Source organism: Loxodonta africana, chromosome 16, assembly GCF_030014295.1.
Source record: "Loxodonta africana isolate mLoxAfr1 chromosome 16, mLoxAfr1.hap2, whole genome shotgun sequence".
In the NCBI taxonomy this organism is placed as follows: domain Eukaryota; kingdom Metazoa; phylum Chordata; class Mammalia; order Proboscidea; family Elephantidae; genus Loxodonta; species Loxodonta africana.
The window spans coordinates 82,368,356-82,394,406 of record NC_087357.1 but is presented as its reverse complement, the minus strand read 5'-3'; the positions used below and the strand labels follow the sequence as shown (position 1 = coordinate 82,394,406).

Here is a 26,051-nt window from a genome sequence, read left to right as displayed (position 1 = left end):
TGAGGCAGGCCTTGCCAAACCCTAGAACGTCTTGCCCTCAAAGGCCTTAAGATTGAAGGCAGTGTCCAAAAACTTCTTCAGTGACACCAAGTGTGTGTTCCTGTTTCCTGTGGCCGGTGCAGCTGCTGGGTCACGGCCAACATACCTGGGGAAGGAAAGACAAGGTAAGAGGGGGCTGGGCCCGGCGTTCCCCCACCCCATGCCACCCCAGGACAGCAGGGTGGGAATCTACCTGAGGAAGTTGCAAAGCCTGACTTCCTGCCCCAGCACACTCCCAGCAGGCTGCAGGCCCAGGACAGACCTGGTTACCAACCACAGATCAGGGAGAAGCAGCTGTCCCCTCCATGCCACTGGACCCCAAGACACCCACAGGGCAAGAATGCCATGACCCAAAGGCTTCTGAGTTTCTCATGCTCGTCTCCCATCTTGTCAGGCACCACGCGGGCCTTTGTGTGCATCACACCTCCCCCTGTGACCATCCTGCTCAACAGCTGAGGGCCTGAGGCTCCAAGAGGCTAAGTAACTGGCTTAACCATGAAAAGCAGAAGGTTTGAGGAAGACGCTCTAACTCCATTCTGGCTGCAGAACAGAAACAAATGTTTGCTATTTGGAAAGGTGTTACTGGTGATCCTTGATGCTGGATGGGAAAACCGATCTGTCAGTGACAGAGCCATGGCCACCGGCCTAATCCCTTGGTTTTCAAATACATCCCAGAGAAGGGCAATGGCTAGTTCCTAGCCACACAGCAAATGGGGTGTGCACAGCCTGGACAGGACCTGGGGCTCCTTTCCCTGCCCTGGGTGCTATGGGCAGGCCTGGCAGGGGTGGCAGCGGCCCCAGGTCTGTCCTGTACCAGATGGGCCGTGCCCGGCTCAGGATGGTCATGAAGCGCGGGCTGATGTAGTCATAGTAGCCCATGTTCTTGTGCTCCTCCTGGCACCAGACCAGCTCTGCGCCGGGGTACTTCTTTGCCTCCTGCTTAACCAGGTCAAAGGGGAATGGAGAGATCTGGGGCAGGGAGGGAGAAAGGGGGCATAGCTATGGGAAGGGCAGCATGCCCAGGGCCTAGTGGCCAGAGGAGCCACAGGGCCCCCACCCACCACCCCCACTGGCCCTGGCCCTGTCTGGATACTGCCGAGCACCAGGAGCTGGGATTTGACTGCCTGCCACTCTGGCTGGGCGAGGGGCTCAGACGCACCTGCTCCAGGCGTGTGATGGCCACCTGCTCCTCCAGGCCCTGGCTGCTCCGCTCCTTCACCAGGTCATAGTACACCTTGCCCGTGCAGAAGATGAGCCGGCGCACCTGCTCAGGAGCCTGTGCTGCGGCCCCATCCTCAGGGATCACTCTCTGAAAGCTGGTCCCTTGGGGGACCAATAGAGCATGGCGGGGGCATGAACACCCAGAGGCACCAGCACCCAGGAAAAGTCAGTACCCAGGGGGCATCAGCACCCAGAGGAACACCAGGCACAAAGGGGCTGAGCAACTCTAGAACCAGGCCTGTATCCCCAGCATCCTCAGGCTCTCCCTGGCCCCAGTTTTAGATCTGTGGCTACAGTGGGCACCCTTGAGCCAAAAGATGGAGCAGAGGACAGATGTCATTCTGAGATGTCACAGGGAGGGGAGTAAAGACAGAGGCTGTAGCCATGACAGGGCCCTGGGAAGCATCAGTGTTTCAGGTTAGAGTGGGGGTGTCAAAGGGGCCTGGGAGGGAGACAGAGAAGGAGCTGAGGTCATGCCCCTACCTAATGATGTCATCACCTGCCCCAAACTGCTCCCTCTCAGCTGCGTCTGTCTCCTGCGGGGCACACCACCCCCGCTCCCAGTCTCCATGCCAAAAAGGAGGGGATGCCTTGAGAGGCAGCTGCACGTTCCTCCCTTGGCCCCTGGAGCCAACCCACCATATCAAAGGCTGTCAATTTTTACTTCTAAAAACTAAACAGGCACTTCCTGAGTTCACGCCACATGCCAGATGCCACACCAGGCATGGAATAAAAACCTCCAAGGAAGCTACTCATCATGCCCCCCACCCCAGATGAGGACACTGAGGCCAAGTGAGGCCAGGTGGTCCAATCCCAAAGCACAGCTCTTACCTGCCCACACCGGCAGGGAACTCTGATGCACACAGGCTAGAACAAACTCCTGAGCATGCCTGAGGCCCTACCTGGCCTGCTGGCCCCCACTCCCTTTGGACTGAGCTCCCAGGCAGCTCTGCTCTGAGCTTCGGGGACTCCTGCTCCCCCTTGACTCTCCAGGTGGTCCACATCTCTTCACCCTTCCACTCTTGATTCCAACAACTGGTTCTTCAGGTGTTTCATCTGACCCTGACCCCCAGGTAAGTTAGGCTGAGAGATCCTGGAGGGGTACTGGATCTTGAGAGCCAGTCATGTCTGTCCGGCTCGTGAGTGCACAAATGGATGGATGAATGAGTGACTGATCCCACAAATTCCACCAGACCTAGGCAGACCTCCACCAGGCCTCCTGCTGCTAAGCTCGCCTCCCCTGCAGGTGGCTTCTGAGAGGCCCAGGCACACTCCTCTCGCCCCAGGGTCCAGCCCAAATGACCCCCAGCCAGCTGGCCACCATACCGACCTCCACTCCTGAAGCTGGTGGGCACTGTGCTGGGAGCTGCTACGCGGCCAGCAGCTGCAGACAGGGGAGGACAGAAGAGCCCCAAGAGCCGAGGCCGGGCCGCAGGCTGCCAGGTCCCGTGTCAGAGGCCTCCCCAAAGTGAGCCACTCTGTGCCCCAGTCACGTACCAGACACCATACGGTCAAAGCTGGACTTGGCTTCCGGGTGCCTCAGCAGAGATTTGGGTGTGAAGATGATCAGCTGGAAGGGAAAGACACCCAGCTGCCACCTCTGCCCGCCTGGCCCAGGCCTATTCTCCGGTCCCTGCGATGGAGTCAGGAGGACTCACCGGCTTGCGGAAGGGCAGCAGGATCTGCCGGCGCAGCACGTGGAAGTAGCTGGCCGGCGTGGAGCAGTTGACCACAATCCAGTTGCAGTCGTAGAGCTGGCTCACCTCAAAGTCCTCGGTGAACACCTGAGGGAATGGGGATAAGGCTGGGAGTGACACCCCTGCAGCACCACACAGCCCGGCCCCTCTGGGCACAGCAGGGCAGATCCCTGTCCTGGAGACCACAGGCAGCACTCACGGGGTAGGCATCTGAGTCATCATTGCTCATCTGCAGGAACCTCTCAGGCCTCGCCGAGGAGTGCTCTGGGCCCTGAAACAAACACCAGATGCCCTGGGCCAGCCCAAGCGGGGAGCAGGGTCTGTCACGCTGGACAGATGGCCTGGCCTTGCAGGGACCCTGGGGACAGAGAAAGCAGGGGCACCCAGAGGAGTCTGGGAAGGCTTCCCGGAGGTGGTGACTGAAAGGAGAAGAGCACCCTCGGAGAGGCATGGCCGGAGACCACATGTGTGCTGCATGAATGCATGCGGCAGGAGGAAGAGGTGAAAAGGCCCCTCCCTCAGTGGGGACACCCCACGGACCCCATATCACAGACACCGGCCAGGCCATACCAATCCTCCCTACCCAGCCTGGCCCAAGCTCCACCTCCTGAGAAGCCAGCCTTTACAGCTGGAAGACCCTGAACAAGTCACATCACCTCTCCGCCTCCTGTCCTCACACTCAACACAGGAACTAACGGATCTGATTTCCTGGATTGCTGTGTGAAGTGCTTAGAACAGCAAGTGCCTGCCTTTTAACAAGCCACTCAGAGATAACAGAAGCTATGGTTTGCTGACCAGACAACTAGTCTAAGCTGAGCAGGACCTCAGAGACACCCACTGCAGCCGACAGTCCAGGGCTGGGCAGGGCCAGGCTGTGACTGAACTGGCCTGTACCCATGCCCGCCCCGCCAACTCTGCCTGCCCAGCCAGGCCGCACCCCGACCCTGTGGCCCCACGGCACACTCTGCCCCTTCTCCTCCGTTAGCTCAGGGGCCTCCACCCCTTTCCCTGGTGTGTGGCTGCACAGGCTGGGCATGCCACAAGGGACCAGAGGGCAGGCAGGAGAGCAAGCAGAGGTTCAAATCCTGGCTACTAGCTGTGTGACCCTGGGCAAGCCACTCCACCTCTCTGTGCCTCAGTTTCCTCATCTGGAAAGCAGCAATTGCATCTCCTTCACTGAGATGCTGCCCGCACGTGCCAGTACATAACCACATTACATAACCAGCTGACTTACTCATGGAACCCCACGTGTGTCAGGATAAAACTCTGCTTCATAGGGTTTTCCATGGCTAATTTTTCAGAAGTGGATCGCCAGGCCTTTCTTCCAAGGTAGACTGGAACCTCCAGCCTTTCGGTTAGCAGTTGAGCATATTAACTGTTTCCACCACCCAGGGACTCCGAAACCACATTACACAGAGGGCCTTAGAAGTGCTGGCACAGAGTAACCCTTCGATGCATGCTCTTAATTCTCTCTGGTATTACTAGCACCCCTGGCCCCGTGGCCTCACCATGCCTTCCATGCCATGGGGCAGCAGCAGAACGATGCCATTGTGCCGCACCCACTTGGCCTGGCCAGTGCTGATGAACTGGTCGATGATGCACTGGGCCGTGTTGTGGAAGTCACCAAACTGAGCCTCCCAGAGCACCAGGGCGTTGGGGCTGGCCATGGCATAGCCCAGCTCAAAGCCTGAACAGAAGACACCAAGCTAGAGCCTGCCACACACTGTCACCAGGTGGCACCATCCCCGCCCCTGCCCACCCTTCCCAATGGCTCTGAAAGAGCCCATGGACTTCTGGGGGCTCAAATGCCAGGATTTCTGAACATGCCCAGAGATGCCACCCTCAGCCCTGACCCTATGCACAGCCAGGTTCAGCCATGTCCAGACCCAAAAACCCATTGCCATCGAATTGATTCTGACTCAGAGCGACACTATAGGACAAAATAGAGCCAAACCATAGGGTTTCTGCGACATCTTTCAGACCAGGTGCCAAGTCGAAAGAAGACATGGGGGCTGTCTGCCAAGAGGAGCCCTCAAAACCTGTGCAGGACAGCTGAGGGAAAGGGGCAGGGACAGCCCCAGAGGTAACTCCCAGCTTGGATGGGGAACTCCCAGAGGGGCTGGCTGGACCCCTGGCAGACAGGAAGGATCGGGCCAGCTAATGATTGAGACAAGGGGCCCTGGTCTAGGAGGCAGCCCAGAGCCAGGAGGGGAACAACCAGGCAGGGCTCCTGGGGTGCGGGGCATAAGCAGTGACATATGAGCTCAGGAATCCAAGCAGAGGGACCAGGCCAGGAACAGCTGGTCTAGGGGCCAGTTGATGCTGCATTCCATGGTGGTCTCTGGGGGGCTTTCTGTATGGCCTACTGGGGCTGGTACCCAGGGAAGGGGGTCTAGTACCCACAGAGCTCCACCCAGGCAGGAAGGACCACTCCCTCAGGTTTCCCCAAGGGGCCAGATGGGCCAGGAATCATCTCCAGGTAACCTCAGCCCAGGAAGCACTGCAAGCTCTAGTGAGTGCAGCTGGGCCACTGGGTCCACCCCACAGCCTCTGTGGCCCCTGCCAGGTCCTCGCCACCTCCCTCTCAACCCCAGGCCCAGGACACAGTCAAAACAACACAGACAGGCCACCTTGCATGCCAAGTCCCTCACTAGCCCCCAGGATTCCCAGGGTCCATGGACCCGCAGGTGGAGCTGTGACCTACCCAGGACTCCATATTCCGAGAGGGAGCTGTTGCACACGGTATAGGGGGCCTGGTCAGGCCAGAGGTGGTTCATGGGGACACACGTCCTCCGGTCAACGTCCTGGTCATGGAGGACATGGTGGCGGTGGCTGGAGAGAGAGGAATGAATGGGCAAGGCCCACACCATGTGCGCCAGGCAGCCCAGCCCCCAGCAGGGACATAGCTAGCTCATCACTGGCCCAGGAAGTCTGGCCAGAGTCCCCATAGGGCAGAGATGCCAGGAAGGCCTTGGAAAGCCAGGGCCCCTGGTCTACTCCTCTAGGACGGCCTCAGAAAGCCAAGGCCCCTGGTCTGCTCCTCCAGGCAGCCTTTCCTCTGAGCTGCATGGTCAGTTGGGGGCCTGAGCACTGTTCTCCACTGCTGGAGCCCACAGACAGTGGACTGAGGTCCTGGAGAACAGACTTCAAGTCTCTGCCCCTCTGTGAGCCTTGGCCCTGCACGGAGAGGCCTGATGAGACCTGCCTGCCATGAGGAGCTGAGACAATCTACTGCCCAGGAATGTCCTCACCAGTCCTGCCCGACTCGGGCTTACACAGGAAGGACCCTGGCTGAACCCTGAGCCCCAGCAGGACTAACGGGCAGCTCAGTGGAGTGGCCTCCAGCCTGGTTAGGGCAGGGCCAGCAGCAATTAGTGACCTGATATGAGAGAGGGTACTTGTCAAACCCTGGGAGCCACAACACTATAACTTGTTGACAGGGCAATCCAGTGACTTGGCTCAGCCAAAGGCCCTCTTTCAGCTCCTCAAACGAGGTGGGGGAAGAAGAAAGGGCTGCTCCACTCCAGAGGGCCTGATGTAGACTCTAGAGGGCCCCAAGCAGCATACCTCCAAGCTCTCGATTCCCCCACCTGCTCACTGGGGACACAGCAAGACCCAGTCTGCCAAAGAGGGGGACAGGCCTGAGAGCCCTGCCCTCACCTAAATGTGCCCCTCTCCACGTCCTGCCCGCTCAGCCGCACATGGATACCCTCCTGAAGGAGAGAGCCGAAGGCCATGTACTCTGCCAGCGCCCAGTCCACTGTTCGGTTCTTGGTCATGTCTGCCCGGCCCCGCAGGATGCGAGAAAGGCCTGAGGAAAGCAAGCAATGACCTAGGGCCACCAGCGCCTTGCCATCCACCTTGGACAGCTGCAGCACCAGGTGCCCCCACCCCCTAGCAGCTCTCACCCCAGCCTCCAGCCAATACAACAGTCCCCTTCTTGAGCCCACCATCGACCAGCCACAGGCCCTCCTGTGGGGTACGCACAGACCCACCAGAGCATTCCCAAGGACAGCTGGGATTCCCACCATTAACTTCCTGGGCTTAGCGGGGGTGTGTAGGTGCCTTGCTATTGACATAGGGCTCTCCAGGCTTCCCAGGCAGAGACCACTCTGGTAACAGGCAGGGAGTGCCCCCAGCAGCCAGCTACCTCTCACAGGCTTGCCCGGGGGCAGGAGAGCAGGGAGCAGGTGCTGTCGCCTGTTATTTCTCCTGGCCACTTACAGGCAAGCTCCACACTCCCATGCCATCCTCCCTGTCTGTACAATCCTGCCCACCTTCCAGCCCCACCATGGGATGCCCTCGCTCCCTGCCCTCCTTCTCCCTGAGGCAGGCACGCCCCAGCAAAGGTGTTTGGAAAATCCAAGGTGCTCGACTTAAGACTGGTCACTAAGCCCCAGCTGAGAGGGTGACGTCCAGGCCTGCCTGACTCTCCGCCCGCCCTAAGAGGCACTACTATCACAGGCCCCTCACAGAGCAGCAAGCCAGGCTCTGAGCTGAGCTGACCTGCACAGGGCAGGGCAGGGCAGGGATACAGGACAGCTGGGCACAAAGGCCAGGTTGGGGCAGCCGCCCATGGGCAGCACTGAGTGGCACCGCACCTGTGTGGATCTTGAAGCCCTCCAGGGGCACAGAGCTGGCCACAGTTCCAATGTGGGTCAGTGTGTCTTCAGGAATGCCGGTGGCTGGGCACGTCATGCTTTTGGGCTCCCCGTCCACGTTGAAAAAGCCTGCAGGGCAGACTCCACTGTCCACTTTCAGGCTGGGCATAGGTCCTGGGACCGTCTTCCTGAGACCGAGGGACCCATCCCTCTCCTTAGCCCCACCTAGCACTAAGACTCCACCCTGAGCCTCAGTCTCCCTCCCCTGATCCCACCGTTGGGACCTGTGATGACCAAACAGCCACCGCTGCAGCTCCAGCCTCTACCAAACATCCTCCCTCTGGGCCTGGGCTCCTGCTCTCGCCTGGATCTGGGGTGACAGCTGACCTAGCCACCCCCATTCTAGCCCAGCTTCACCAGCGAGGTGCGGGCTCCTTGTGGAGGGGGCAGCAGGCCTGGAAGGTAGACAGCATGCTTCAGGCAGGGAGGATGGGGCAGGAGCACGTGATCACCCCCTTTCCCAAGGGTCTTCTCTCCCTTGGTGCCCACCCCACCTAACTCAGCCCCATCTTTCCAGGGAACATCCCTCTCCCTCCCTGACCTGGAGAAGCCTCCGGGCCTCAGGGACTGCCCTTGCCCAGGGCTGCTCCAGTCCTGGTCCCCAAGCCACAGTGGAGGGCCAGAGCCCAAGGTCCAGGCAAATCACTCTGAGCTGAAAGCTGCTTGCTCACCCGGCCAGGGGGAGTCCAGCCAGTGCTTTATATCCAGGATCTTCTTGTCCTTGGATCTGCCAAATGCCTCCTCACAGATCCGGTCATACTTGGCGATTTCCTCCTGAAATTAGGACAAAGTGTGGGTTGAGGGAGCAATGCCCTGGGCAGCCAGAGGCTGGGTCTGCCCAGATTTGTAATCCCTGGTTCCCCTCACCAACTTCTGTAACTCCCTCTCCACTGGCCTGCAGGGACCTCATGGCCAGGGTCAAAGTCTCAGAGTTCAGGGGGCTCCTGGTAGGCCTACCGTGTGCTCAGCTAGGGGTAAGAGAGAGACACAAGAAGGACTCACAGCCTCTGCTCTCGAGCTCCCCAAGGTGGGGGACAACACGTTCACAGACATCAAAGCCAGCTCTGGCTACCTCCTACAGGAAGCCTGCCCTGACTCCTGCCTGAGGCAGGCTTCCCTCCATCGCAGCACTCATCACAACAGGCCACTGGTTCACTGGATTCTTGGCCTCCTCCCCACCAGCAAAACCAGGACTCTTGGGGACAGGGACCATAGTAGCAATTTCTTTAAATCCCCAGTGCTCAGCAGTCACCCCAGGGCTCCCCTCCCCTCTACCCCAGGCTCCATCCAAAGCCTGTCCCAGGCACCCACATCCACCTCAAATTCCTGAAGGGTGACGGTGCCCTCAGCAATGAGCCTGTCTGCATACTTCTTCAGCACAGGCACCTGTCTGTGGATCTGCTTGTACATGAGCGGCTGCGTGAACATGGGTTCGTCCATCTCATTGTGGCCACGCCGGCGGTAGCAGACCTGCAGAGGTGGCTGGGTGGCTGAGTCCCTGCCCCAGTCTGTGTGGTTGCTGCAGCACTGGGCCTGCATGGTGCCAAGTAGGGCACGCCCACCCACCCACCTCTGGATGGCCAGCCCCTGGCCTCTGCACAGATTGCTCTCAGGGGTGCTAAACCCTCCCTGTCCGAGAAGTGTTCCTAGACCTGACTGCTGCAGGTGCTGAGATGCATGCAAGGGGTTGGGCAGCCACACCCTCACCCTCAGGCCCCCCCAGGCCACCTGCCCCTCGCTCTGCACAGCAGGGACAGGCATCCACTCCCTTACCCTCGGGCCCCCCCAGGCCACCTGCCCCTCGTTCTGCACAGCAGGGACAGGCATCCACTCCCTTACCCTCGGGCCCCCCCAGGCCACCTGCCCCTCGCTCTGCACAGCAGGGACAGGCATCCACACCCTTACCCTCGGGCCCCCCCAGAGCCACCTGCCCCCTGCGCCCCCGCACAGCAGGGACAGGCATCCACACCCTCACCATTGGGCCCCCAGACCCACCAGGTCCACAACAACATCTTTGTTGAAGGTGTTCCTCCACTCAGCTGCCACACTGCACACGTATATCACTGCCTCTGGGTCATCCGCGTTCACATGAAAGATGGGTGCGTTGACCACACGGGCCACATCAGTGGGGTACGGTGAGGAACGGGCCATTCGGGGGTCCGTAGTAAAGCCAATCTGAAGAAGCAGGAGGAACTGGCAATGCACAGCTAGACAGGCAGGCGCCTGCCTGAGACCCAAGCAGGTCTTTGCCAAAGGGTACATGGGGTATGCGCAGGGGGGACAAAGAAGGTACAGTGTGTGGGCTGCAGTCAGAAACAGCAGCGGCTTCCATGCGGACCAGCCAACGGCAGGGGAACCACGCCTGCTCTCCTTCTCCATAATCATTTTCATACAGTGCAAAGAGTCACTGGGTGGTGCAAATGGTCAGTGCGCTCAGTTACTGAGAAGTTAGAGGTTTGAGTCCACCCAGAGGCACCTCGGAAGAAAGGCCTGAAGATCTACTTCTGAAAAATCAGTCACCGAAAATCCTATGGAGCACAAATCTACTCTGACACACACGGGGTCGTCATGAGTCAGAATCGACTCCATGGCAACTGGTTTAGTTGGGAAGGCAGGCCTGCAAAAATCCCACTCCCACCGGTTATTAACTGTACAATCCTGGGCAAGGTACTTAAATTCCCAGAGCCTCAGATTCCTCACCTATAAAAAGGGCTAAGAAATACCTACCTCACAGATGCAAATAAAGTAGTTAACAGGTTTTATAGGCCACAAGAAGAGCTGTTAGTAGTCACAGCCGCCTCACACAAAGGCACTGCGACCAGGTAAAGCCACAGAGACGAGAGCTGACTACTGGCTACCAGGGGCAAAGGGACAGGGAAAAGGAGTAACTGCTTAGCTGGCATGGGGACTCCTTTTTGGGCAATGGAAAGGTTTGGGAGCTAGCTAGAGATGATGGCTTTACAACATTGTGGATGTACTAAATGCCACCAAACTGTACATTTTAAAATAGTTACATTCATGTTATGTGGATTTTACCTCAATAAAAATTAATGTAAAGTAAAAAAGAAAGGCACTATTATGTTCTAGGACCAATTGGAAACCTTGCTGGTGTAGTGGTTGAGCTTGGCTGCTAACCAAAAGGTCAGCAGTTCAAATCCACCAGGTGCTCCTTGGAAACCCAATGGGGCAGTTCTGCTCTGCTCCCTAGGGTCACTATGAGTCAGAATTGACTCAGTGGCAATGGGTGGGTAAGAACAATTTGTTCATATAGATCTACAAGTAACATCTAATTGCATATCCAATCTCCGTGCTAGGGACTTGCAATATAGGTATCCACTTCATCTTACAATCTTCTCTATGCTTTATATATACCAAAAAGCCTATTGCCATTGGGTCAATTCCAACTCATAGCGACCCTATAGGACAAAGTAGAACTGCCCATAGGGTTTCCAAGAACCGGCTGATGGATTTGAACTGCTGACCTTCTGGTTAGCAGCCATAGCTATTAACCACTGCCCCACCAGGACTCCCTATGCTCCCCATATATTGGGATCCAATTTCACACAGACCAGGAAACTGAGGCTGAGGGGATCAGGCGACTTGTCTGAGGCCACACACTGGGAAGTGGCAGAGCAGGGGGATTAGAAACAGGAGGGTCTCACTCTTCCCACCAAACTGCTGCCTGGATTTCCAGGGATGGACGTGCTGACCAGGAGCCCTCCCCTCACCTGGTTGTTGACGACAACGTGCACAGTGCCATTGGTAGTGTAGGAGGGCAGGTCGCTTAGGTGGAAGGTCTCGTAGACCACACCCTGACCAGCAAAGGCAGCATCTCCATGCACCAGAATGGACATGACCTGCAGGATCAGGATGTGAGCCAGGGGGACCTGCCTTGCCCCAGCCCTGCTCCTCCACTGCTGAGACCCTAAGCCCAGCCCACCAGAGCCCAGCCGCCCCCCCAAACCCACTTCTCCCTCCTGCCTTGGAGCCCAGAATGAGCTCACCTTCTTGCCCTCCAAGTCCCCACGGTAGAACTGCTCAGCCTTTGTCTTCCCTTGTACCACAGGGTCCACAGCCTCCAGATGGGATGGGTTGGCCACGAGTGACAGAGTGATATTCCTATTTGTAGCCCGATTGATCCTCTCATGGTACATGCCCAGGTGATATTTGACATCCCCGGAGCCCTGAAGGTTGAAGACAGGTGGATGGACAGATACTCAAGCCAACAGTTGGCTGGGACATTCCCACGATGCCAGCAAAGGCCTGGGTCCTGCTCTAGGAAGGCTGCACCGTCCCTGACCCATACCTTCTTCTCACACTACTCCCTCATCACACTTCCCCTCACCACCCTTCCGGGCTGGTCTGAGGAGGCTGGTTCCTCCTGGGCCCATAGCACACCATCCCCTCATCAGACTCTGAGTTATTGACCACGGTCCTCGCAGCGTTATCAACTGCAGTGCACCTAAGAAGGGTCAAAGAAGCATGTGGTAAAGAGCCAGTAAGAAGGGGCCAATTACAGCAGACATGAAAGTAATGGAAGGAAGGAGACTCATAAATGGTGCTGAGACCCCTGGCTGGGCCTCTGGGAAAACAAGGAAGCAGAATCCCTACCTCACTCCTCACACCAAAGTGATTTCCTGATAGATCAAAAATGTGCAGAAAAATGTGAAGAAAACATGACAGACATGTTTTATGATCTTGGAGTGTGGAAGAGCTTCCTAAAAATATGTAAAACTCAGCCACCATAAAGATGTCGTTGCTGTTAGTTGCCATGGAGTCAATTCCGACTCATGGAGACCCCATGCTGCAGAGTAGAACTGTGCTCCAGAGGGTTTTCAAGGTTGTGTGTCACCTTTCGGAAGCAGATCACCAGGCATGTCTTCCAAGGCACCTCTGGGTGAGTTAGAACCACCAATCTTTGGCTAGTGGTTGAGTGCTTAACTGTTTGAGCCACCTAGGGAAGACAGCTGCAGTCTAATGAATTTGTCATGGAGGGAGCAAATCCATACACAATGCTGGGGGGGAGGTGGAAACGAAGCTGAGGAAAGTGCTTATAAAATAAATGGAAGCATGGGGCTAGATTTCCTCAACATACAAAGCACTTTCACAAATCAGCAAGATAAATGAACAAAAGCCACAAAGAGGAACTTATGGAAAGAGAAACAGAAACGGCTTTAAAGCATATGAGAAGATATTTAATTGAATTGATGACAAGGAGGTGTAAGTTAAGACAAACTTTTCACCAGTCAGACTGGCAGATTTGGGAGAAGCCATGAGGCCACGGGTGGGCTCACCGAGGACTGGTGGGTAATTGCCTCATACACCTCAGCCATCGCCCAGCAGACAGATATGCTCACTCAGACCTGCATGCAAGCATGCTTGCTACTGCGGCTTCTCTGAGGACAAGTAAATCAGTGCTGCACTCGGAAGCTGTACGTGGGCTGGTGTGAAAATGACAAACTGCCAAGTGAAAGCAGCAGGTGCCAGGCTGTGGCCGAATGCTCCACGGCCTTCTGCAAATCCGGCTGTGCCAGGAACAAGTGTGTGTGTGTCTGTGTGTGTGTGTCTGCATGTCTGTGTGTGTGTCTGCATGTATGTCTGTGTGTGTGTCTGTGTCTGTGTCTGTGTGTGTCTGTGTGTCTTGTGTGTGTCTGTGTGTGTCTGCATGTCTGTGTGTGTGTCTGCGTGTCTGTGTGTGTGTCTGTGTGTGTGTCCATGTCTGTGTGCGTGTCGTGTGTGTGTCTGCGTGTGTGTGCGTGTCTGCGTGTGTGTCTGTGTGTGTCTTGTGTGTGTCTGTGTGTGTGTGTCTTGTGTGTGTCTGTGTGTGTGTCTGTGTGTGTCTGTGTGTGTGTGTCTGTGTGTGTGTGTGTCTGCGTGTGTCTGCGTGTGTGTGTCTGTGTGTGTCTGCGCACCTGCATGGAACACTTCTGGAAGTACATACCTAAACACAAACAAAAACACAGATAGACACCTGCTGCGGTGGAAGCCTCGGGGGGCAGGAATGGGGTCTCACAAGGGAACCTGACTCGCTGCGTTATCTTTTTTTTTTTTCAAAAACAATGATCATATTTTCTTTTTCAATTAAAAGAAGTTAGGCTTATTCCTTGATCAGACCTTACACTTTACACACGGGTATCATCTCCTCGATTCCTCACACCATTCTGGGGCAGGTGCTTTTATTTCCATTTTACAGAGGAGCATGCTGAGGCTTAGAAAGGTGAAGTTGCTTGGGTAAAATGAACAGGACTGTGGAAAAATTCTGGGCTGGGTGCCCACAGGTAGGGCTCTTGTCCCAGCTCTGGGGCAGTCATTTGATGTGACTCAGTTCAACAAGCGAAGCCCCTGTGTAGACCCTGCCTTTGCCCTGCTACCAGCCTGGAGGGAAAAACAGGCAGATACCCACATGTACGGGCATGTACATGGGTGCACATACATACACACACAGCTTTGCACATGCACACACGTGTGCACATGCATAGAAGCACACACTTATGCACACATACATGGATTACACATGGATGTACACATACTTTGATGCACAATCATGCACACACATGCATGCACACATATGCACACATGTATGCACACACATCAGTGCACACGTGCGCACATGTGTGCACATACATGGATGCACATATGGATGCACATACCTATATGTGCACATACATAGGTGCCCAATCATATGCACACGTGTATGAGTACACACACATACATACGTGCACACACATACATGCATACATGCATGCACACACACATGTGCACACACATAGATGCACAATCATGCACACATACACATGTGTGCATATACATGACTGCACATACATATGCACACGAACATATGTGCACAAGGGTGCACATACATACATACATACACACACACACACATATGTGCACATGCACACAAGCAGGCTGGAGAAGGCCAGGGCAGAAACGGTTCTGAGGGCCAGGGAGGCAGGCAGCGCTCTGAAGAAGGGGGCAGAGGAGAGGGGAAAGCAGTGTGATCTGGGGGCCCAGCAGGGGCAAAGGCCTGGGGTGTGAAGCGGCAAGATGTATATGTGACCCCAGAGGGGCTGTGAGCAAAAAAATGTCCCCTCAGCTTTCAAAGAGCACAAGAGACTGTCCTGACTCCCAAGGCAAAACAAATCAGTGAGGGGCAGTAACAGGACTTTAGGCACAGAGGCAGGACCACACTTGCTGCACTGAAGAAGTTCAGGCCAGCCCCTGCAGCTCTGGGCCTCAGTCTCCCCAGCCATCCAGCCAGCCCAGGTATCTGAGAATCACCAGCTCTCAGTCTACAGCACTTGCTCCAAAAGCCCCCACGAGTCTCACGCAATCACCCCCAGCCTCTCACCCGCTCTTCCTCCTGTCCATCTACCTCGGGGGCTGTCTGAGCCTGGACACTCCTGTGCTCCTGACCCAGCCCCTCCCCAGGTCCCTCCCAAACACCCTGCTTCTCAAGGGCTCCACAACCTGGGCTTGGCACCCACCTCATCTGCTGCCTCCAGCTTGGGGTCAAACTGGCAGAAGATCTGCTCCAGGTCCTTGCGGATCACGTTGGCCAGCACGTTCAGCCTGCCCCTGGGGCCAGAGGGGCTGTGGTCTCACTTGGCACAGAGGGCACCTCCCCTCACTGGCCCAGGATCACCACGCCCCCTCAGGGAGACAACAGTCTGCACATCTCAGACCCAGGTAGGTGGGCCAGGCCCTTAGCGCAGGGAACCCACTCACCCCATCCCAAAGCTCAACACAGTACTCAGCCCTTCTCGTCCCAATCTGCCAAAGCATTTCAGCTGCCCACACACATCCCGCCCCCCAGCCCAGCTGCATCTTGGAACAAGATATGGAAAAGGGGGTTCAATCGACCCTAAGAGGACTGTCCTGGGCACTGATGTCTGGGGGGCCCAGAAGGCAGCCAGGAACCCAGAATTCTCCAGCCCAGCCTGAACATCCAGACCATCAAGGGGCATTTTATCCAGGGGTGGGCACCAGTCCAATGCAGTACAGGGGTTGGCTCAGAACGTGCCCCCTACCAGCCCACCAGCAGATACCAGCACTAGGCCCACACAGAACCTTGCCTAACCTCTAGTCTGCCTAGCCCTGCAGTAGAAGGGTAGCCCACGCACAGGTAGGCCTCACTTCTGCTCTCTGGGGATAGGGCTTGGGGGCTACCAAGAGCGCTATGCACAACCTCAGCCCCTCTGGGACAAGCATTCCAGCCTCCGAGTCCCCTCCCCCACTGTGGAGACCTGACCTGGCCTGGAATGGCCCCTTGTCCTCCCAGAGCCTTCCTCAAGGCTGAGAGCCTGCCCAGTAGACACTGTACAGGCCCCGATTCTGCCCCTGATTGCCAAGACCATCCCACTCCCCCAGCCCCTAGACCTAAAACTATGTGAGTACCATTCCAACCCAATCCCGAGGATAGTTCTGCCTGACCCCTCTGACCAGACACAGGGTGTTCTCAGGCCCTCAGAGCCAAGAGTCTGTGACAGATAGAGCCCCAGGCTCCTGGAGGCCTTGCCCACAGAATGGGGACTCTCAGCACCTCAGATGTACATGCCCCTCGTGCCAACGTGGCCGCGGGCTGGCCCAACTGCAATCAGTGGCCAAGTCTCCCTCAGTCCCAGGAGGCTTTGCCACCAAAGAACTGTTCATCTGTCCCCATGCCCCACCCAGCAGGGCTCTGACCACCGTGGTCTCTTGCCTCCCAGGCGTCACTCCCTGCTAGCCCTCAGGCTCTAGCTCCAAGGAGCAAGCCTATCAAGTCTTCATCACAGTCCTAGCCAAACATGTGGTCAAGTTTGCAGGAGGACAGAATCCCTGGGTTCAGCTCCAGAAACCTGTCAGGGGATGCCAGCCCTGGGCCACTGGCCCCTTCACAGGTCTCCTTGTCTATAGGAACCCCAAGGAGCACAAAAAACCCTTTCTAAAATCCAGCCCTTTCTGAGGGCAGCAACAACATGGCAAGAGGAGGGTGTGAGTATGAGAGAACCCAGTTATCCCTGGATCTGTGGTGCCAGCCACAGGCCAGCCCTTTGTGTGACAGGTAGGCCAGGGCCCAGGGACTCTGAGAATTTTCCAGGCCACACCCTACCACTCCCAGGTCCCACCAACAACCCTCCTCTGACTCCCATCTCCTTTCTTCTGCCTCAGCCCTGTGGGACTGGAGGAGAATGGGCAAGGCTGGGGGAGGCGAGGGGAGTGGGGCCCACCTGTGAGGCATCCCCAGGATGACGGTCTCGATCCCCATCTCACTGGATTTGTCGATGATGGTCTTCAAGGCAGGAATCATGACCTCACAGCCCTCCAGGCCAAACCGCTTCTCTGAGGACCACTTGCGGGCCAGGAAGTCTTCAAACCTGCATGGGGAGAGAGAGCAGGGAAGAGCTGGGGCCCGCAGGGGCTGTTCATGAGGCAGACTGCTCATGTCCAGGACTAAGGACACTGAAAAGCCACCTCCTTCTACAGAACCTAGGACCCTACACAGACCCCACCTTGCCACCCACCAAGAAGCACAAGGTCAGGGGAAAGGCTTGGGGTCCTCAGCTTAGTCAAAGGCCCTTGCGTGCACTACCCCACGACCCTTCCTAGCTGCCCCCCGCCCCCACTTCACAGTCAAACTTCTCCAAGGAGTCATCTCCATGGGATGCCTTTCGGCCCTCTCCCCTCCCACACACACCAGAAAGCATGTGCTTGCTGAGGCCCCAAGCCCTTCGCTGCTGAATTCGGATGTTAGCCCACCCCCCACCTCCACCCGGAGGCAGGCCGAGGGCTCCTCCAAGCCCTGGCAGCCCTGGGCAGATGCAGCTTTAGAGAAGGTTGATGGGCAGAGCCAGCCACTGCCCCATCCACTTGGGGGTACTGCTGCATGCACTCCCAGCCCTGAGCCATATTTCTGCCCACACATTCCCACAGCCATTCCTGTCCCCTCTGTCCTTGCTCAGGGTGCAGACTGAGCCCCCCGGAGCCCCTGCTGTCATGGTCTCCTGGAGCCCAGCCCTGCCCACCCGCTCAGCTCTATGAGGCAGTTCTCCTTCAAACCACCCCAGCACCTGGTCCCCGTGCCCTCCTGAGGCCCCACACCAGAGACACGGCTGCTCCAGTCCTGCCCTTCCCTAGCAGACTCTGGGGTGCTCCACAGGGCCATCCTCGTGGCTGCTGGCTGACCTCATGGAGCGCACTAGCCGGGCCAGCAGGGTCCGCTTCTCCTGGCTGGAGAACTGCATGATACCAGGGGTCTCAAACTTCTGCCGGATCCACTGGCACTGCTCCACATCGTTGATGAACATGAACTCCAAGCCAATGTGCTGGCAGTAGGTGCTCTGGGGGGACAGGTGGGGTCTCCACAAGGAGTGGGAAGAGGCACCAGGGCCCAGGAATCAGGAACGGAAAAGGCAGCGCCCTCCCTTCCTGGGTCTGACTCTGGGGAGTTCCCTCCAATGGAGCCCGACACACCTGCCTGGGCTCACCTCCAGGCGCCGAATGATCTCCCGCAGAGACAGGGTGCTTTCTGAGCCCCCGATGAAGGTGGTTGTGGGCAGCTGGAACTCCTTATCTAGGTCAGCCTCCCGCAGATCATAGAAGGCTGTAAGGAGGTGCAGCAGAGCCCCAGGCAGCAGAGTGTGAGATCAGGCCTGATGGGCCCAGCAGTATCCCCTGATCCCACCAACAGCCTCCCCAGCACCCTCCCCCAGCTCCCAAGAAGCCCAAGGACCTTCTGTCAGCAGGAACAGTAGACGCATGCAGTGAGGGGCCTGCACAAGTCTCTTACACTTCCTGAGAATGATCCTCAGCTCTGCAAGATTTCAGGTAAGACACCATGCAGTGGTGGGCAAGGGTCAGAAAGGAGCCAGTGGGCTGGCCTCCAGGGCACACGGACCCAAAGGCACCAGCTCAGTCTGCCCTCCAGAGCCCAAGAGCCTTTTCCCCTGGCCAGGTGTGCCAGCTGTTTGGTGCTGTAGGACAATGCGAAAGGGTTAGGATGCTCACCCAACTTATCGATGGTTGTGATTAAATCTGAGGGCACGAAGGAGTCCAGGTCTGCATCCAGAATGCCCAGGGGGTCCAGCTGGGCCACATGGTGGCCCCGGATCTGGGAGAGAGGGGAAAAAGCTAGAGCTGGGACCCAGCAGGACAGATCCTCACCAAGAGTGAGGTTCTCTGCCCCGGCCCTCACTTCCGGCTTCAGAATTCCATGTTTCACATCTCCATCACCCAGTCACTGTACCATTTGCCTATGAGACCCCCACAGGCACTAGAGTGGTGGGAGCTCAACATGGTTTAAAAGTACAACATGCAGCTGGCAGAAAGAAGAAAGGATGCATACACAACAGTGTTCACTGCGGTACTGTTAGTAATCCCAAAATTCTAGAAAGTTCCCAAGTGTCCATCAAGAGAGGACTGGCATATGGATATGGTAAATCCACACAGGGCAGGACTACAGAGCTGTTAAAAAAGGAATGAGGAAAATCTCTATCCACTACTGCAAGGTGATCTCCACAAAACACTGTGAAGTGAAAAAGCAAATTACAGAAAAGTGTGTGTGATATATACATATACACACAAACATTCTTCTGATGTCTGTATACGTACACACACACAAACATCAGAAGAATAAACCATAAAATAAGAAAACGATTATCACTTGGGGAACATCTAGCTCAATTGGAATAACATAGTTTATAAAGAAAATGTTCTACATTCTACTTTGGTGAGTAGCATCTGGGGTCTTAGAAGCCTGTGAGTGGCCATCTAAGATACTCCACTGGTCCCACCCCATCTGAAGCAAGGGAGAATGAAGAAAACCAAAGACACAAAGATAAGTTTAGTCCAAAGGGCTAATGGACCATAAGTACCATGGCCTCCACCAGACTGAGTCTGGCACAACTAGATGGTGCCCAGCTACCATCACCAACTGCTCTGACAGGGGTCACAATAGAGGGTACTGGACAGAGCTGGAGAAATTGTAGGAAAAAATTCTAACTCAAAAAAAAAAAAACAGACTTACTTGTCTGACAGAGACTGGAGAAAGCAAGAGAGTATGGCCTCCAGACACCCTTTTTCCTCAGTACTGAAGTCACTCCTGGGGTTCACCTTTCAGGCAAAGATTAGACAGGCCCATAAAACAAAACAAGACTAAAAGGATACAGCAGCCCAGGGGCAAGGACGAGAAGGCAAGAGGGAACAGGAAAGCTGATAATGGGGAACCTAAGATCAAGAAGGGTAGAGTGTTGACATGTTGTGGAGTTGGCAACCAATGTCACAAAACAATATTTATATTAATTGTTTAATGAGAAGCTGGTTTGCTCTGTAAACCTTCATCTAAGGTACAATAAAAATTAAAAAAAAAAAAAGAAAACAATTATCAATTGAGAAGGGATGAAATAGGTTGTAGGGTTAGGGATAGAAAGTAGATATTTTAGAATATATCTTGCTTGAAAGATTTGACTTTGGAACCTTGTAAATATTTTAAATAATTATAGAGCAAAATCAAATTTTAAAAATCGAAAGTTAAAATGAAACAAAGGGATGAACGTACATCACGACTGACTGAGGGCATATTCCCTAAGGACAGAAGACTCAGAAAAAATCCCTAAGCTCTTTTCTATTGCTAAATTGGTAGTGGTCACATTAGGATTGTTATTCTATGACTATCGTATGTGGGTTGTGGGATAAATCAAATAAGTAATTGTATTTGTGTCTATGAGAACCTCTATTTTTTGACGTTTTAACGGAGACACTGACATAAGAGTGATGAGGTTAAGGAAAATCCCAAGTCCAGAATTTAATGTACCTACAAGCATCAGTAGTATAATGCCATAACATTGTTATCTTTTTTAAAAGTATGTGTTTCCTGGCTGTGACCACTGAAAAGGCCTAGAAGTAATGACCAGACCCATAGCAATGAACACTCCTAGTGGCCAGATTATGGATTCAAAATACCATTTCCCAGTGAAAGAAGCCAAAGCTCCTTGGAGAGCTGGTTGGGGCAGAAAATGTACAAGATGAGCTTGGAACATGTTGTCAAGTCAGATAGCAAGGGTATGGTCCAACACTGCTAGGGCTGTGGATAAGGGCCACATTTCGAGTATCAATAAAGATACTGTCTGTAACAGACTGAGACTCATCAAATGTGTTTAAATTCATGCATTTGTATGGTACTAAAAAAAGAACAAAACCTTCATTGGTCACCTTTGCAGGATGCAAGGAAACCACCTCATAATTGAAAAAAAATCAGAAAGTCATGAGAAAAGAAGCATTGATCCTGCCTTCCCTATACAATTTGTTCCTCAGAATAAAAAAAAGAGTTGACAAAGGGGAGTTTCTCTTAATAGAAGTATTTCAGGTAATAAAGAAGGTACAATAGAATTAGAGTATCACCAATTTTGCAATTTTTAATGAATTAATGGAGTCCTGATGGTGCAAATAGCCAACTCATTCAGCTGCTAACCAAAAGGCTGGAGATTCAAATCCACCCAAAGGCACCTTGGAAGAAAGGCCTGGCAATCTACTTCTGAAATTTTAGCCACTGAAACCCTATGGAGCACAGTTATACTCTGACACACATGGGGTTGCCATGAGTTAGAATCAATGCAATGGCAACTGGTTTTTAATGAATTGATGGAGCTACCATGCCCACTAGGAGAAGAAGCACCCATCACCAACTATGAAGCAGTTTTGAAAAAAGAAATCAAATCGGGATCTGATGCAGCCTCTAAATCTACCAATTTACAGAAATGACATGGAACAAAGGAACAGGCTAAGTGGCACCATGAGGGTGCAATTAGCAAAATCAGACTCAGGGAAACCACAGCACAAACAGCCTGGTTTCTGCATCAGGCAAGCAAGGGACACAAAAAGCTAAACTGATGGAGAGGAGCCTACAGAGTGGAGACCAGCCAACCACAAGCTGTGTGTTTATCTGAGTCCTAATTCAAAGAAACAATAAAAATAAACCATAAGACCAGCTGGCACCAGCGGCATGATCACTGATATGTCGGAGTCCATTCTTGTGTCTTTTGAGTGCCTTCCAACCTAGGGGAATACCAACCAGATGTCTGATGACAGTGCCATCATGTTATTTTTCTTTAAAGAGCCCTTATCTCCAGAATATTTCCCACTGAAATATTCAATGAATGACATTATATGACATCTGGAATTTGTTTCAAAATAATCTAGCCGTCTGTGAAAGGGGGTAATAGAGGAAACAAGATTAGCCATGTATTGATGGGTGTCAGGGTTCACCATTCTCCTACCTTTTAATGCTTGAAAATGTCCATAACAATATGTTAGGTTCTTCCAGCACAGTGTGCAGCTGAGTAAAAGCAGGCTCTGCCTCCCATATCCCTGGGAGGAGCAGCAGCCGATGCGGGAAGCTCCACCTCGTCACCACCACAGGCTGCAGCAGGTGGCTACGCTTTTCTTCCACCTTTGGCAGAAGTTTACCAAGCAAATGCAGAGACTACTGCACTGGGAGGCTGCTAGTGCTCGGTCATGGCTAGGTCAAGGAAGAGGAGCGGAGGAGCTGGGAACCGTGCTGAGAAGAGAAGGCTCCCAAGCAGCATCTGAATGTTAACCACCTGCTGTCAAGAAGATGCTGACTCATGACGACCCCACGGGTGTCAGAGGAGAACTGCGCTCCATAGAGTTTCCAATGGCTGTTTTTTCAGAAGTAGATCTCTAGGTGGACTGGAACCACCAACCTTTTGGCTAGCAGCTCAGTGCATTAGCCATTTCCACACCCAGAGACTGCACTCAAAGGTTACTCTGTATTTAATGTAGTTGTGAGTTGCTGCCAAGTCGGCTCCGCTCCTGGTGCAGCCAACGAAAGGCTGGTCTGCACTACCCGCACAATCACTGGTACGTCTGAGTCCATTTTCGTGTCATTTGAGTGCCTCCCAACCTAGGGGACTCATCCCCCAGCACTGTATCGGACATATTCTGTCATGTTTTATGAGGTTATCACTGGCTAATCTCCAGAAGTAGATTGCCAGGCCTTTCTTCCTAGTCTATCTTAGTCCGGAACCTCCGCTGAAACCTATCCATCATGGGTGACCCTGCTGCTATTAGAAAAACTGGTGGCATAGCTCCCAGGGTCACAGCAACATGCAAGCCACCATGGTAGGACAAACAGACAGACGGGTGGTGCGTATTTAATACGCAGTTTTAGATTTCTTATTCTTCCTTTTCAAAGTCAACGGTTAGATCACTTTCTGCTTCTTTCATCCAGCCATGAAAAACATGATGACAAGTAGGCAGCTGTTTGCTCACACGAGACCCCCGATACATTAAGCACTCAGCCAGTGAGGGGCCAGCCCTGCTCTGTGGCTCCTCCGTCCAGACCGGCTTCAACCCTGGTGGTGCCCAGAGCACGCAGTGCTGGCCCACACACAAAGCCCGCCTCTCCCAGGCAAGGATCCTTGCCATCCCATTTCTGGTGCTGCCCCTCAGCCTGGCCCAGCCCAGTCCTGCAGCGGCTTGCTTGTTCCCCCGTGGAGTCTCTGCCAAGAACCCCGGGATCCCCCGCCCTTCCCTCCACATGGCAGGTTTCCCTGATGAAACACCTTCTGCCCCGATTCCCAGAAAGATCCAACGATTACACTTATCGTGGAGTGAACACCCAGAGCAGCCCTCCAATTAGTCCTGTTTGGTCAAGACCAAGAATTCAGACATCATCAGGAATCTTTCAGAGAGCAGGGGCCCAGCTGGGGACCCACCATGGGAGAGCTCAAGTCTTCAGATGAGAGCAGTAGGCTGTGAGGCAGCTGTTTACTGAACTACTTGTTCATCTCACAAGCACTAATTAAGCCACTGCTGTATATCAGTCCCTGTCCTCTTGGAAGGCACAGTCCAGAGGAGAGAACAGACATTAACCAGGGTCCGTCTACTCAGCTTTCGTTCAACATGCATTTACGGAAACTGACACCAAGTACTCTCTAGACACTTGGACAGACAGATGCGGGAGATAAAGGTACCCTACCCTATAGATCAGCCATTCCACTAGAGGGACCACAAACAAATCAGCGCACACAGAAGTACCAGCGAGCAGTGCGTGCTGTGGTCAGTAACGTGACAGAGTGGCCAGGGGAACAGGTACCACTTGACAGAGAACTCAGAGGCTCTCTGAGCAGATGACACTGGAGCTGAGCGAGAGCCCTCCCCATCAGCCTCAGCCCTGCCTCCCCGCTCTGCACCCTCAGTTCCCCTACCTGGTAGGCCCGGATCAGCGACTGCACTGCCAGGTGGTCCTCCACCAGCTTGCTGGTCTTGGTCCCGCCTGAAAGTGCCGACCTGCTCTTGGGGATGACCAAAGGTGGCTGTGGCTGCACCAGGCCACTAGACGCCTCCTCACTGGCTTTCCGGAAGAAGCTGTCCCAGGACTGGGCAGGGGCAGAAGCAAGAACACAGCCAGGTCAGGACCTGGGAGGAGTGGGGTGGCCCAGGCTGAGCCCTGGGAGGTACCGGGTGCTCCTTCGCCTCCACAGCTCTCCAGACCCTCCCAATACCCTGCTGAGAGGACCCCTCACAACCAGCCTAGGCCCCCCTACAGAGTCCAGTTCTCCCAGGACCCAGCTTGGGAGGAGTGGTCTATAGCTGTGATCCAGGGTGTTCAGAGTAAGGGGCTTCTTGTCGTGGGAGAAACATGCCCTCACATCACCGGCTGGGGAAGCCTTTGCAGGTGGCAACTTGGCAGGCAGGCCCTCCACACTTCCAATGCATCTATCCTGTGGGCCAGCAATTCCGCTGCTGGGATTTACTCTATAGACGTGCTTGTACATGTGCCTAGATGGACATATACGAACATCCCCTCCAGGACAGTTGATAAACACAGAAATGTAAAAACACCTAAATGGTGGTCATCCCTAGGAAGCTGGTTAAATCAATGGTTCTGCATTTAGAATCTGGAAGGGTATGCGGCCTTAAAGAAATAAGGTGCATTTATTACGGCTGATAAGGAAGACCACCAGGATATGTTATTCAGTGAACCAAGCAGAAAAGGACAGGGCTTTCCTACTAGGTGTGTAGAGGCAAAGCAAGCACACATATTCGCAAGCAGAACCCATGGCGGTACCCCCCACACACATTCTCATGCGGTCCTGGGGCACAGTAAGTTGGCCCAGCCTCAAGTGAGAGTGATGTGGAATACCCATCAAAATTAAAGACACAAATAATCTTTGACCCAACCACTACACTTGGGGGATTCATCCCACAGACAGCTGCACACAGACAAGATGATACAGCTACAAGCGTATTTGTTGCAACACTGCTCAGAGCCTCCAGGACTGGAAACAAAGCACACATCCATCAACGGGGACTGGTTAAATGAATCACGACACAGACGTGTAATGGAATACAATGCAGTGGGAGGAAGAACAGTAGGCCTCTTTATGTCAGATGTGGGGAAGGATCATGGAGACAGCTCGCTAAGTGATGAAAGCAAGAAGCAAACAGTGTGTGACGTGCCACTTTTGTGTAGGGAGGCCCAGAGTTACATTTGTAATCCAGTTGCATAAAGGAGTTCTCTGAAAGGGCACAGAAGAAACTAAGACTAGGTTGGGAGGATGGGAACTGAGCAGGCAGGGGACGGACTGGGAGGGTGGCTTGTGGCTGTGTAACTTTTCATGCTCTTTGGTGTTGGCTCATGCGATGTGTTACTTTTCTGGGGGGCAGGGGGAGTGAAGCAGAGGGAGAGAAGCTTCACTTCCCATGTTTCACCCTGCCACCTGACTTTTTTTTAGCCACCAGCGGGTGTTTGTCTTATGAGATCAGTATGTACATAAACCGTTGTACCCCTGCACACTTGCAAGGGGTCATGTGGAGATGGCAGGTCAGGAAAAAAGCATGAACGCACTCAGGCCAGGGCAAGATCAGGCTTCACAGGCATGACCACCACCATAGCCGGTACAGCAGGAGCAAACCAACAGGCTCTTCCCACCCAATGTAAGGACAAGGCTCCTTTGCAAACAGGGGTAGCTGAGGGCCTGGGAAGCAGAGAACCGCCCCCATCCCACAGCAGGCAAGATGCTTTTCCCCACCCCCCTACAGCCAGACCCATGGATTTCCCTCCCAGGCAGTGGGCAGGGCGGGCAGGGGCCAACCTTATGGACACTCTGGGGGTTTTCCAGCCAGGCGAAGTACATCTCCTCCATGTAACTGGAGCCGCCTCCACCTCTGCTGCTGGAGAAGGTGGCCTGGGGCCCAGAGGACCTGCGTTGCCAGCTGACCACCTGGACATCATGTGGGCCCAGGAGCCTTGTGGCCTGTGCACCAAGCCGGGACACCAGTAGCCGGAGTGGACTCATCCTGGACACAGCACCGAGGGGTAGCACATACCACAGAAATTAACATTGCGGAGCCCAGGGCAGAAGGGGACCCTGACAGCTGACATTCCTCAGTCCTACTAGGGGTGGCCTGGGCTAGGAGGCACAAGACAGAC

At 54.5% G+C, this 26,051-nt stretch overlaps 1 protein-coding gene across 3 annotated transcripts; it reads right to left on the bottom strand.

The window, feature by feature from the left end:
- OGDHL (oxoglutarate dehydrogenase L) lies at window positions 1-26,002 on the bottom strand. 3 transcript variants are annotated; one of them, XM_003408925.4, is made up of 22 exons: window positions 25,714-26,002; window positions 23,824-23,994; window positions 18,605-18,707; window positions 18,085-18,200; window positions 17,783-17,937; window positions 16,828-16,974; window positions 15,106-15,196; window positions 11,623-11,802; window positions 11,347-11,475; window positions 9,614-9,793; window positions 8,936-9,088; window positions 8,290-8,392; window positions 7,559-7,687; window positions 6,618-6,768; window positions 5,662-5,789; window positions 4,466-4,644; window positions 3,157-3,228; window positions 2,919-3,044; window positions 2,758-2,830; window positions 1,199-1,362; window positions 854-1,008; window positions 1-145 (listed from the first exon to the last, which is right to left on the bottom strand). In XM_003408925.4, exons 1-22 carry the CDS (start codon window positions 25,915-25,917, stop codon window positions 22-24), a joined length of 3,033 nt encoding a protein of 1,010 aa, XP_003408973.2. In that variant the 5' UTR covers window positions 25,918-26,002; the 3' UTR covers window positions 1-21. The 3 variants fall into 3 exon arrangements, with proteins under 3 accessions (XP_003408973.2, XP_023402934.2, XP_003408974.2); XM_023547166.2 differs by lacking the exon at window positions 9,614-9,793; XM_003408926.3 differs by lacking the exon at window positions 23,824-23,994.
- Between the last annotated feature and the right edge of the window lie 49 nt (window positions 26,003-26,051).

What these genes read in the sequence shown, in the direction of transcription:
- OGDHL (XM_003408925.4), bottom strand. Translation starts at nt 25,917, where the DNA reads ATGAGTCCACTCCGGCTACTGGTGTCCCGGCTTGGTGCACAGGCCACA. An exon ending in GTGGAGAGGGGCACATTTAG is followed by an intron (nt 5,790 to 6,617) that starts GTGAGGGCAGGG and finishes CTCTCTCTCCAG; the next exon opens with CCACCGCCACCATGTCCTCC. An exon ending in TGCTGCCCTTCCGCAAGCCG is followed by an intron (nt 2,831 to 2,918) that starts GTGAGTCCTCCT and finishes TTTCCCTTCCAG; the next exon opens with CTGATCATCTTCACACCCAA.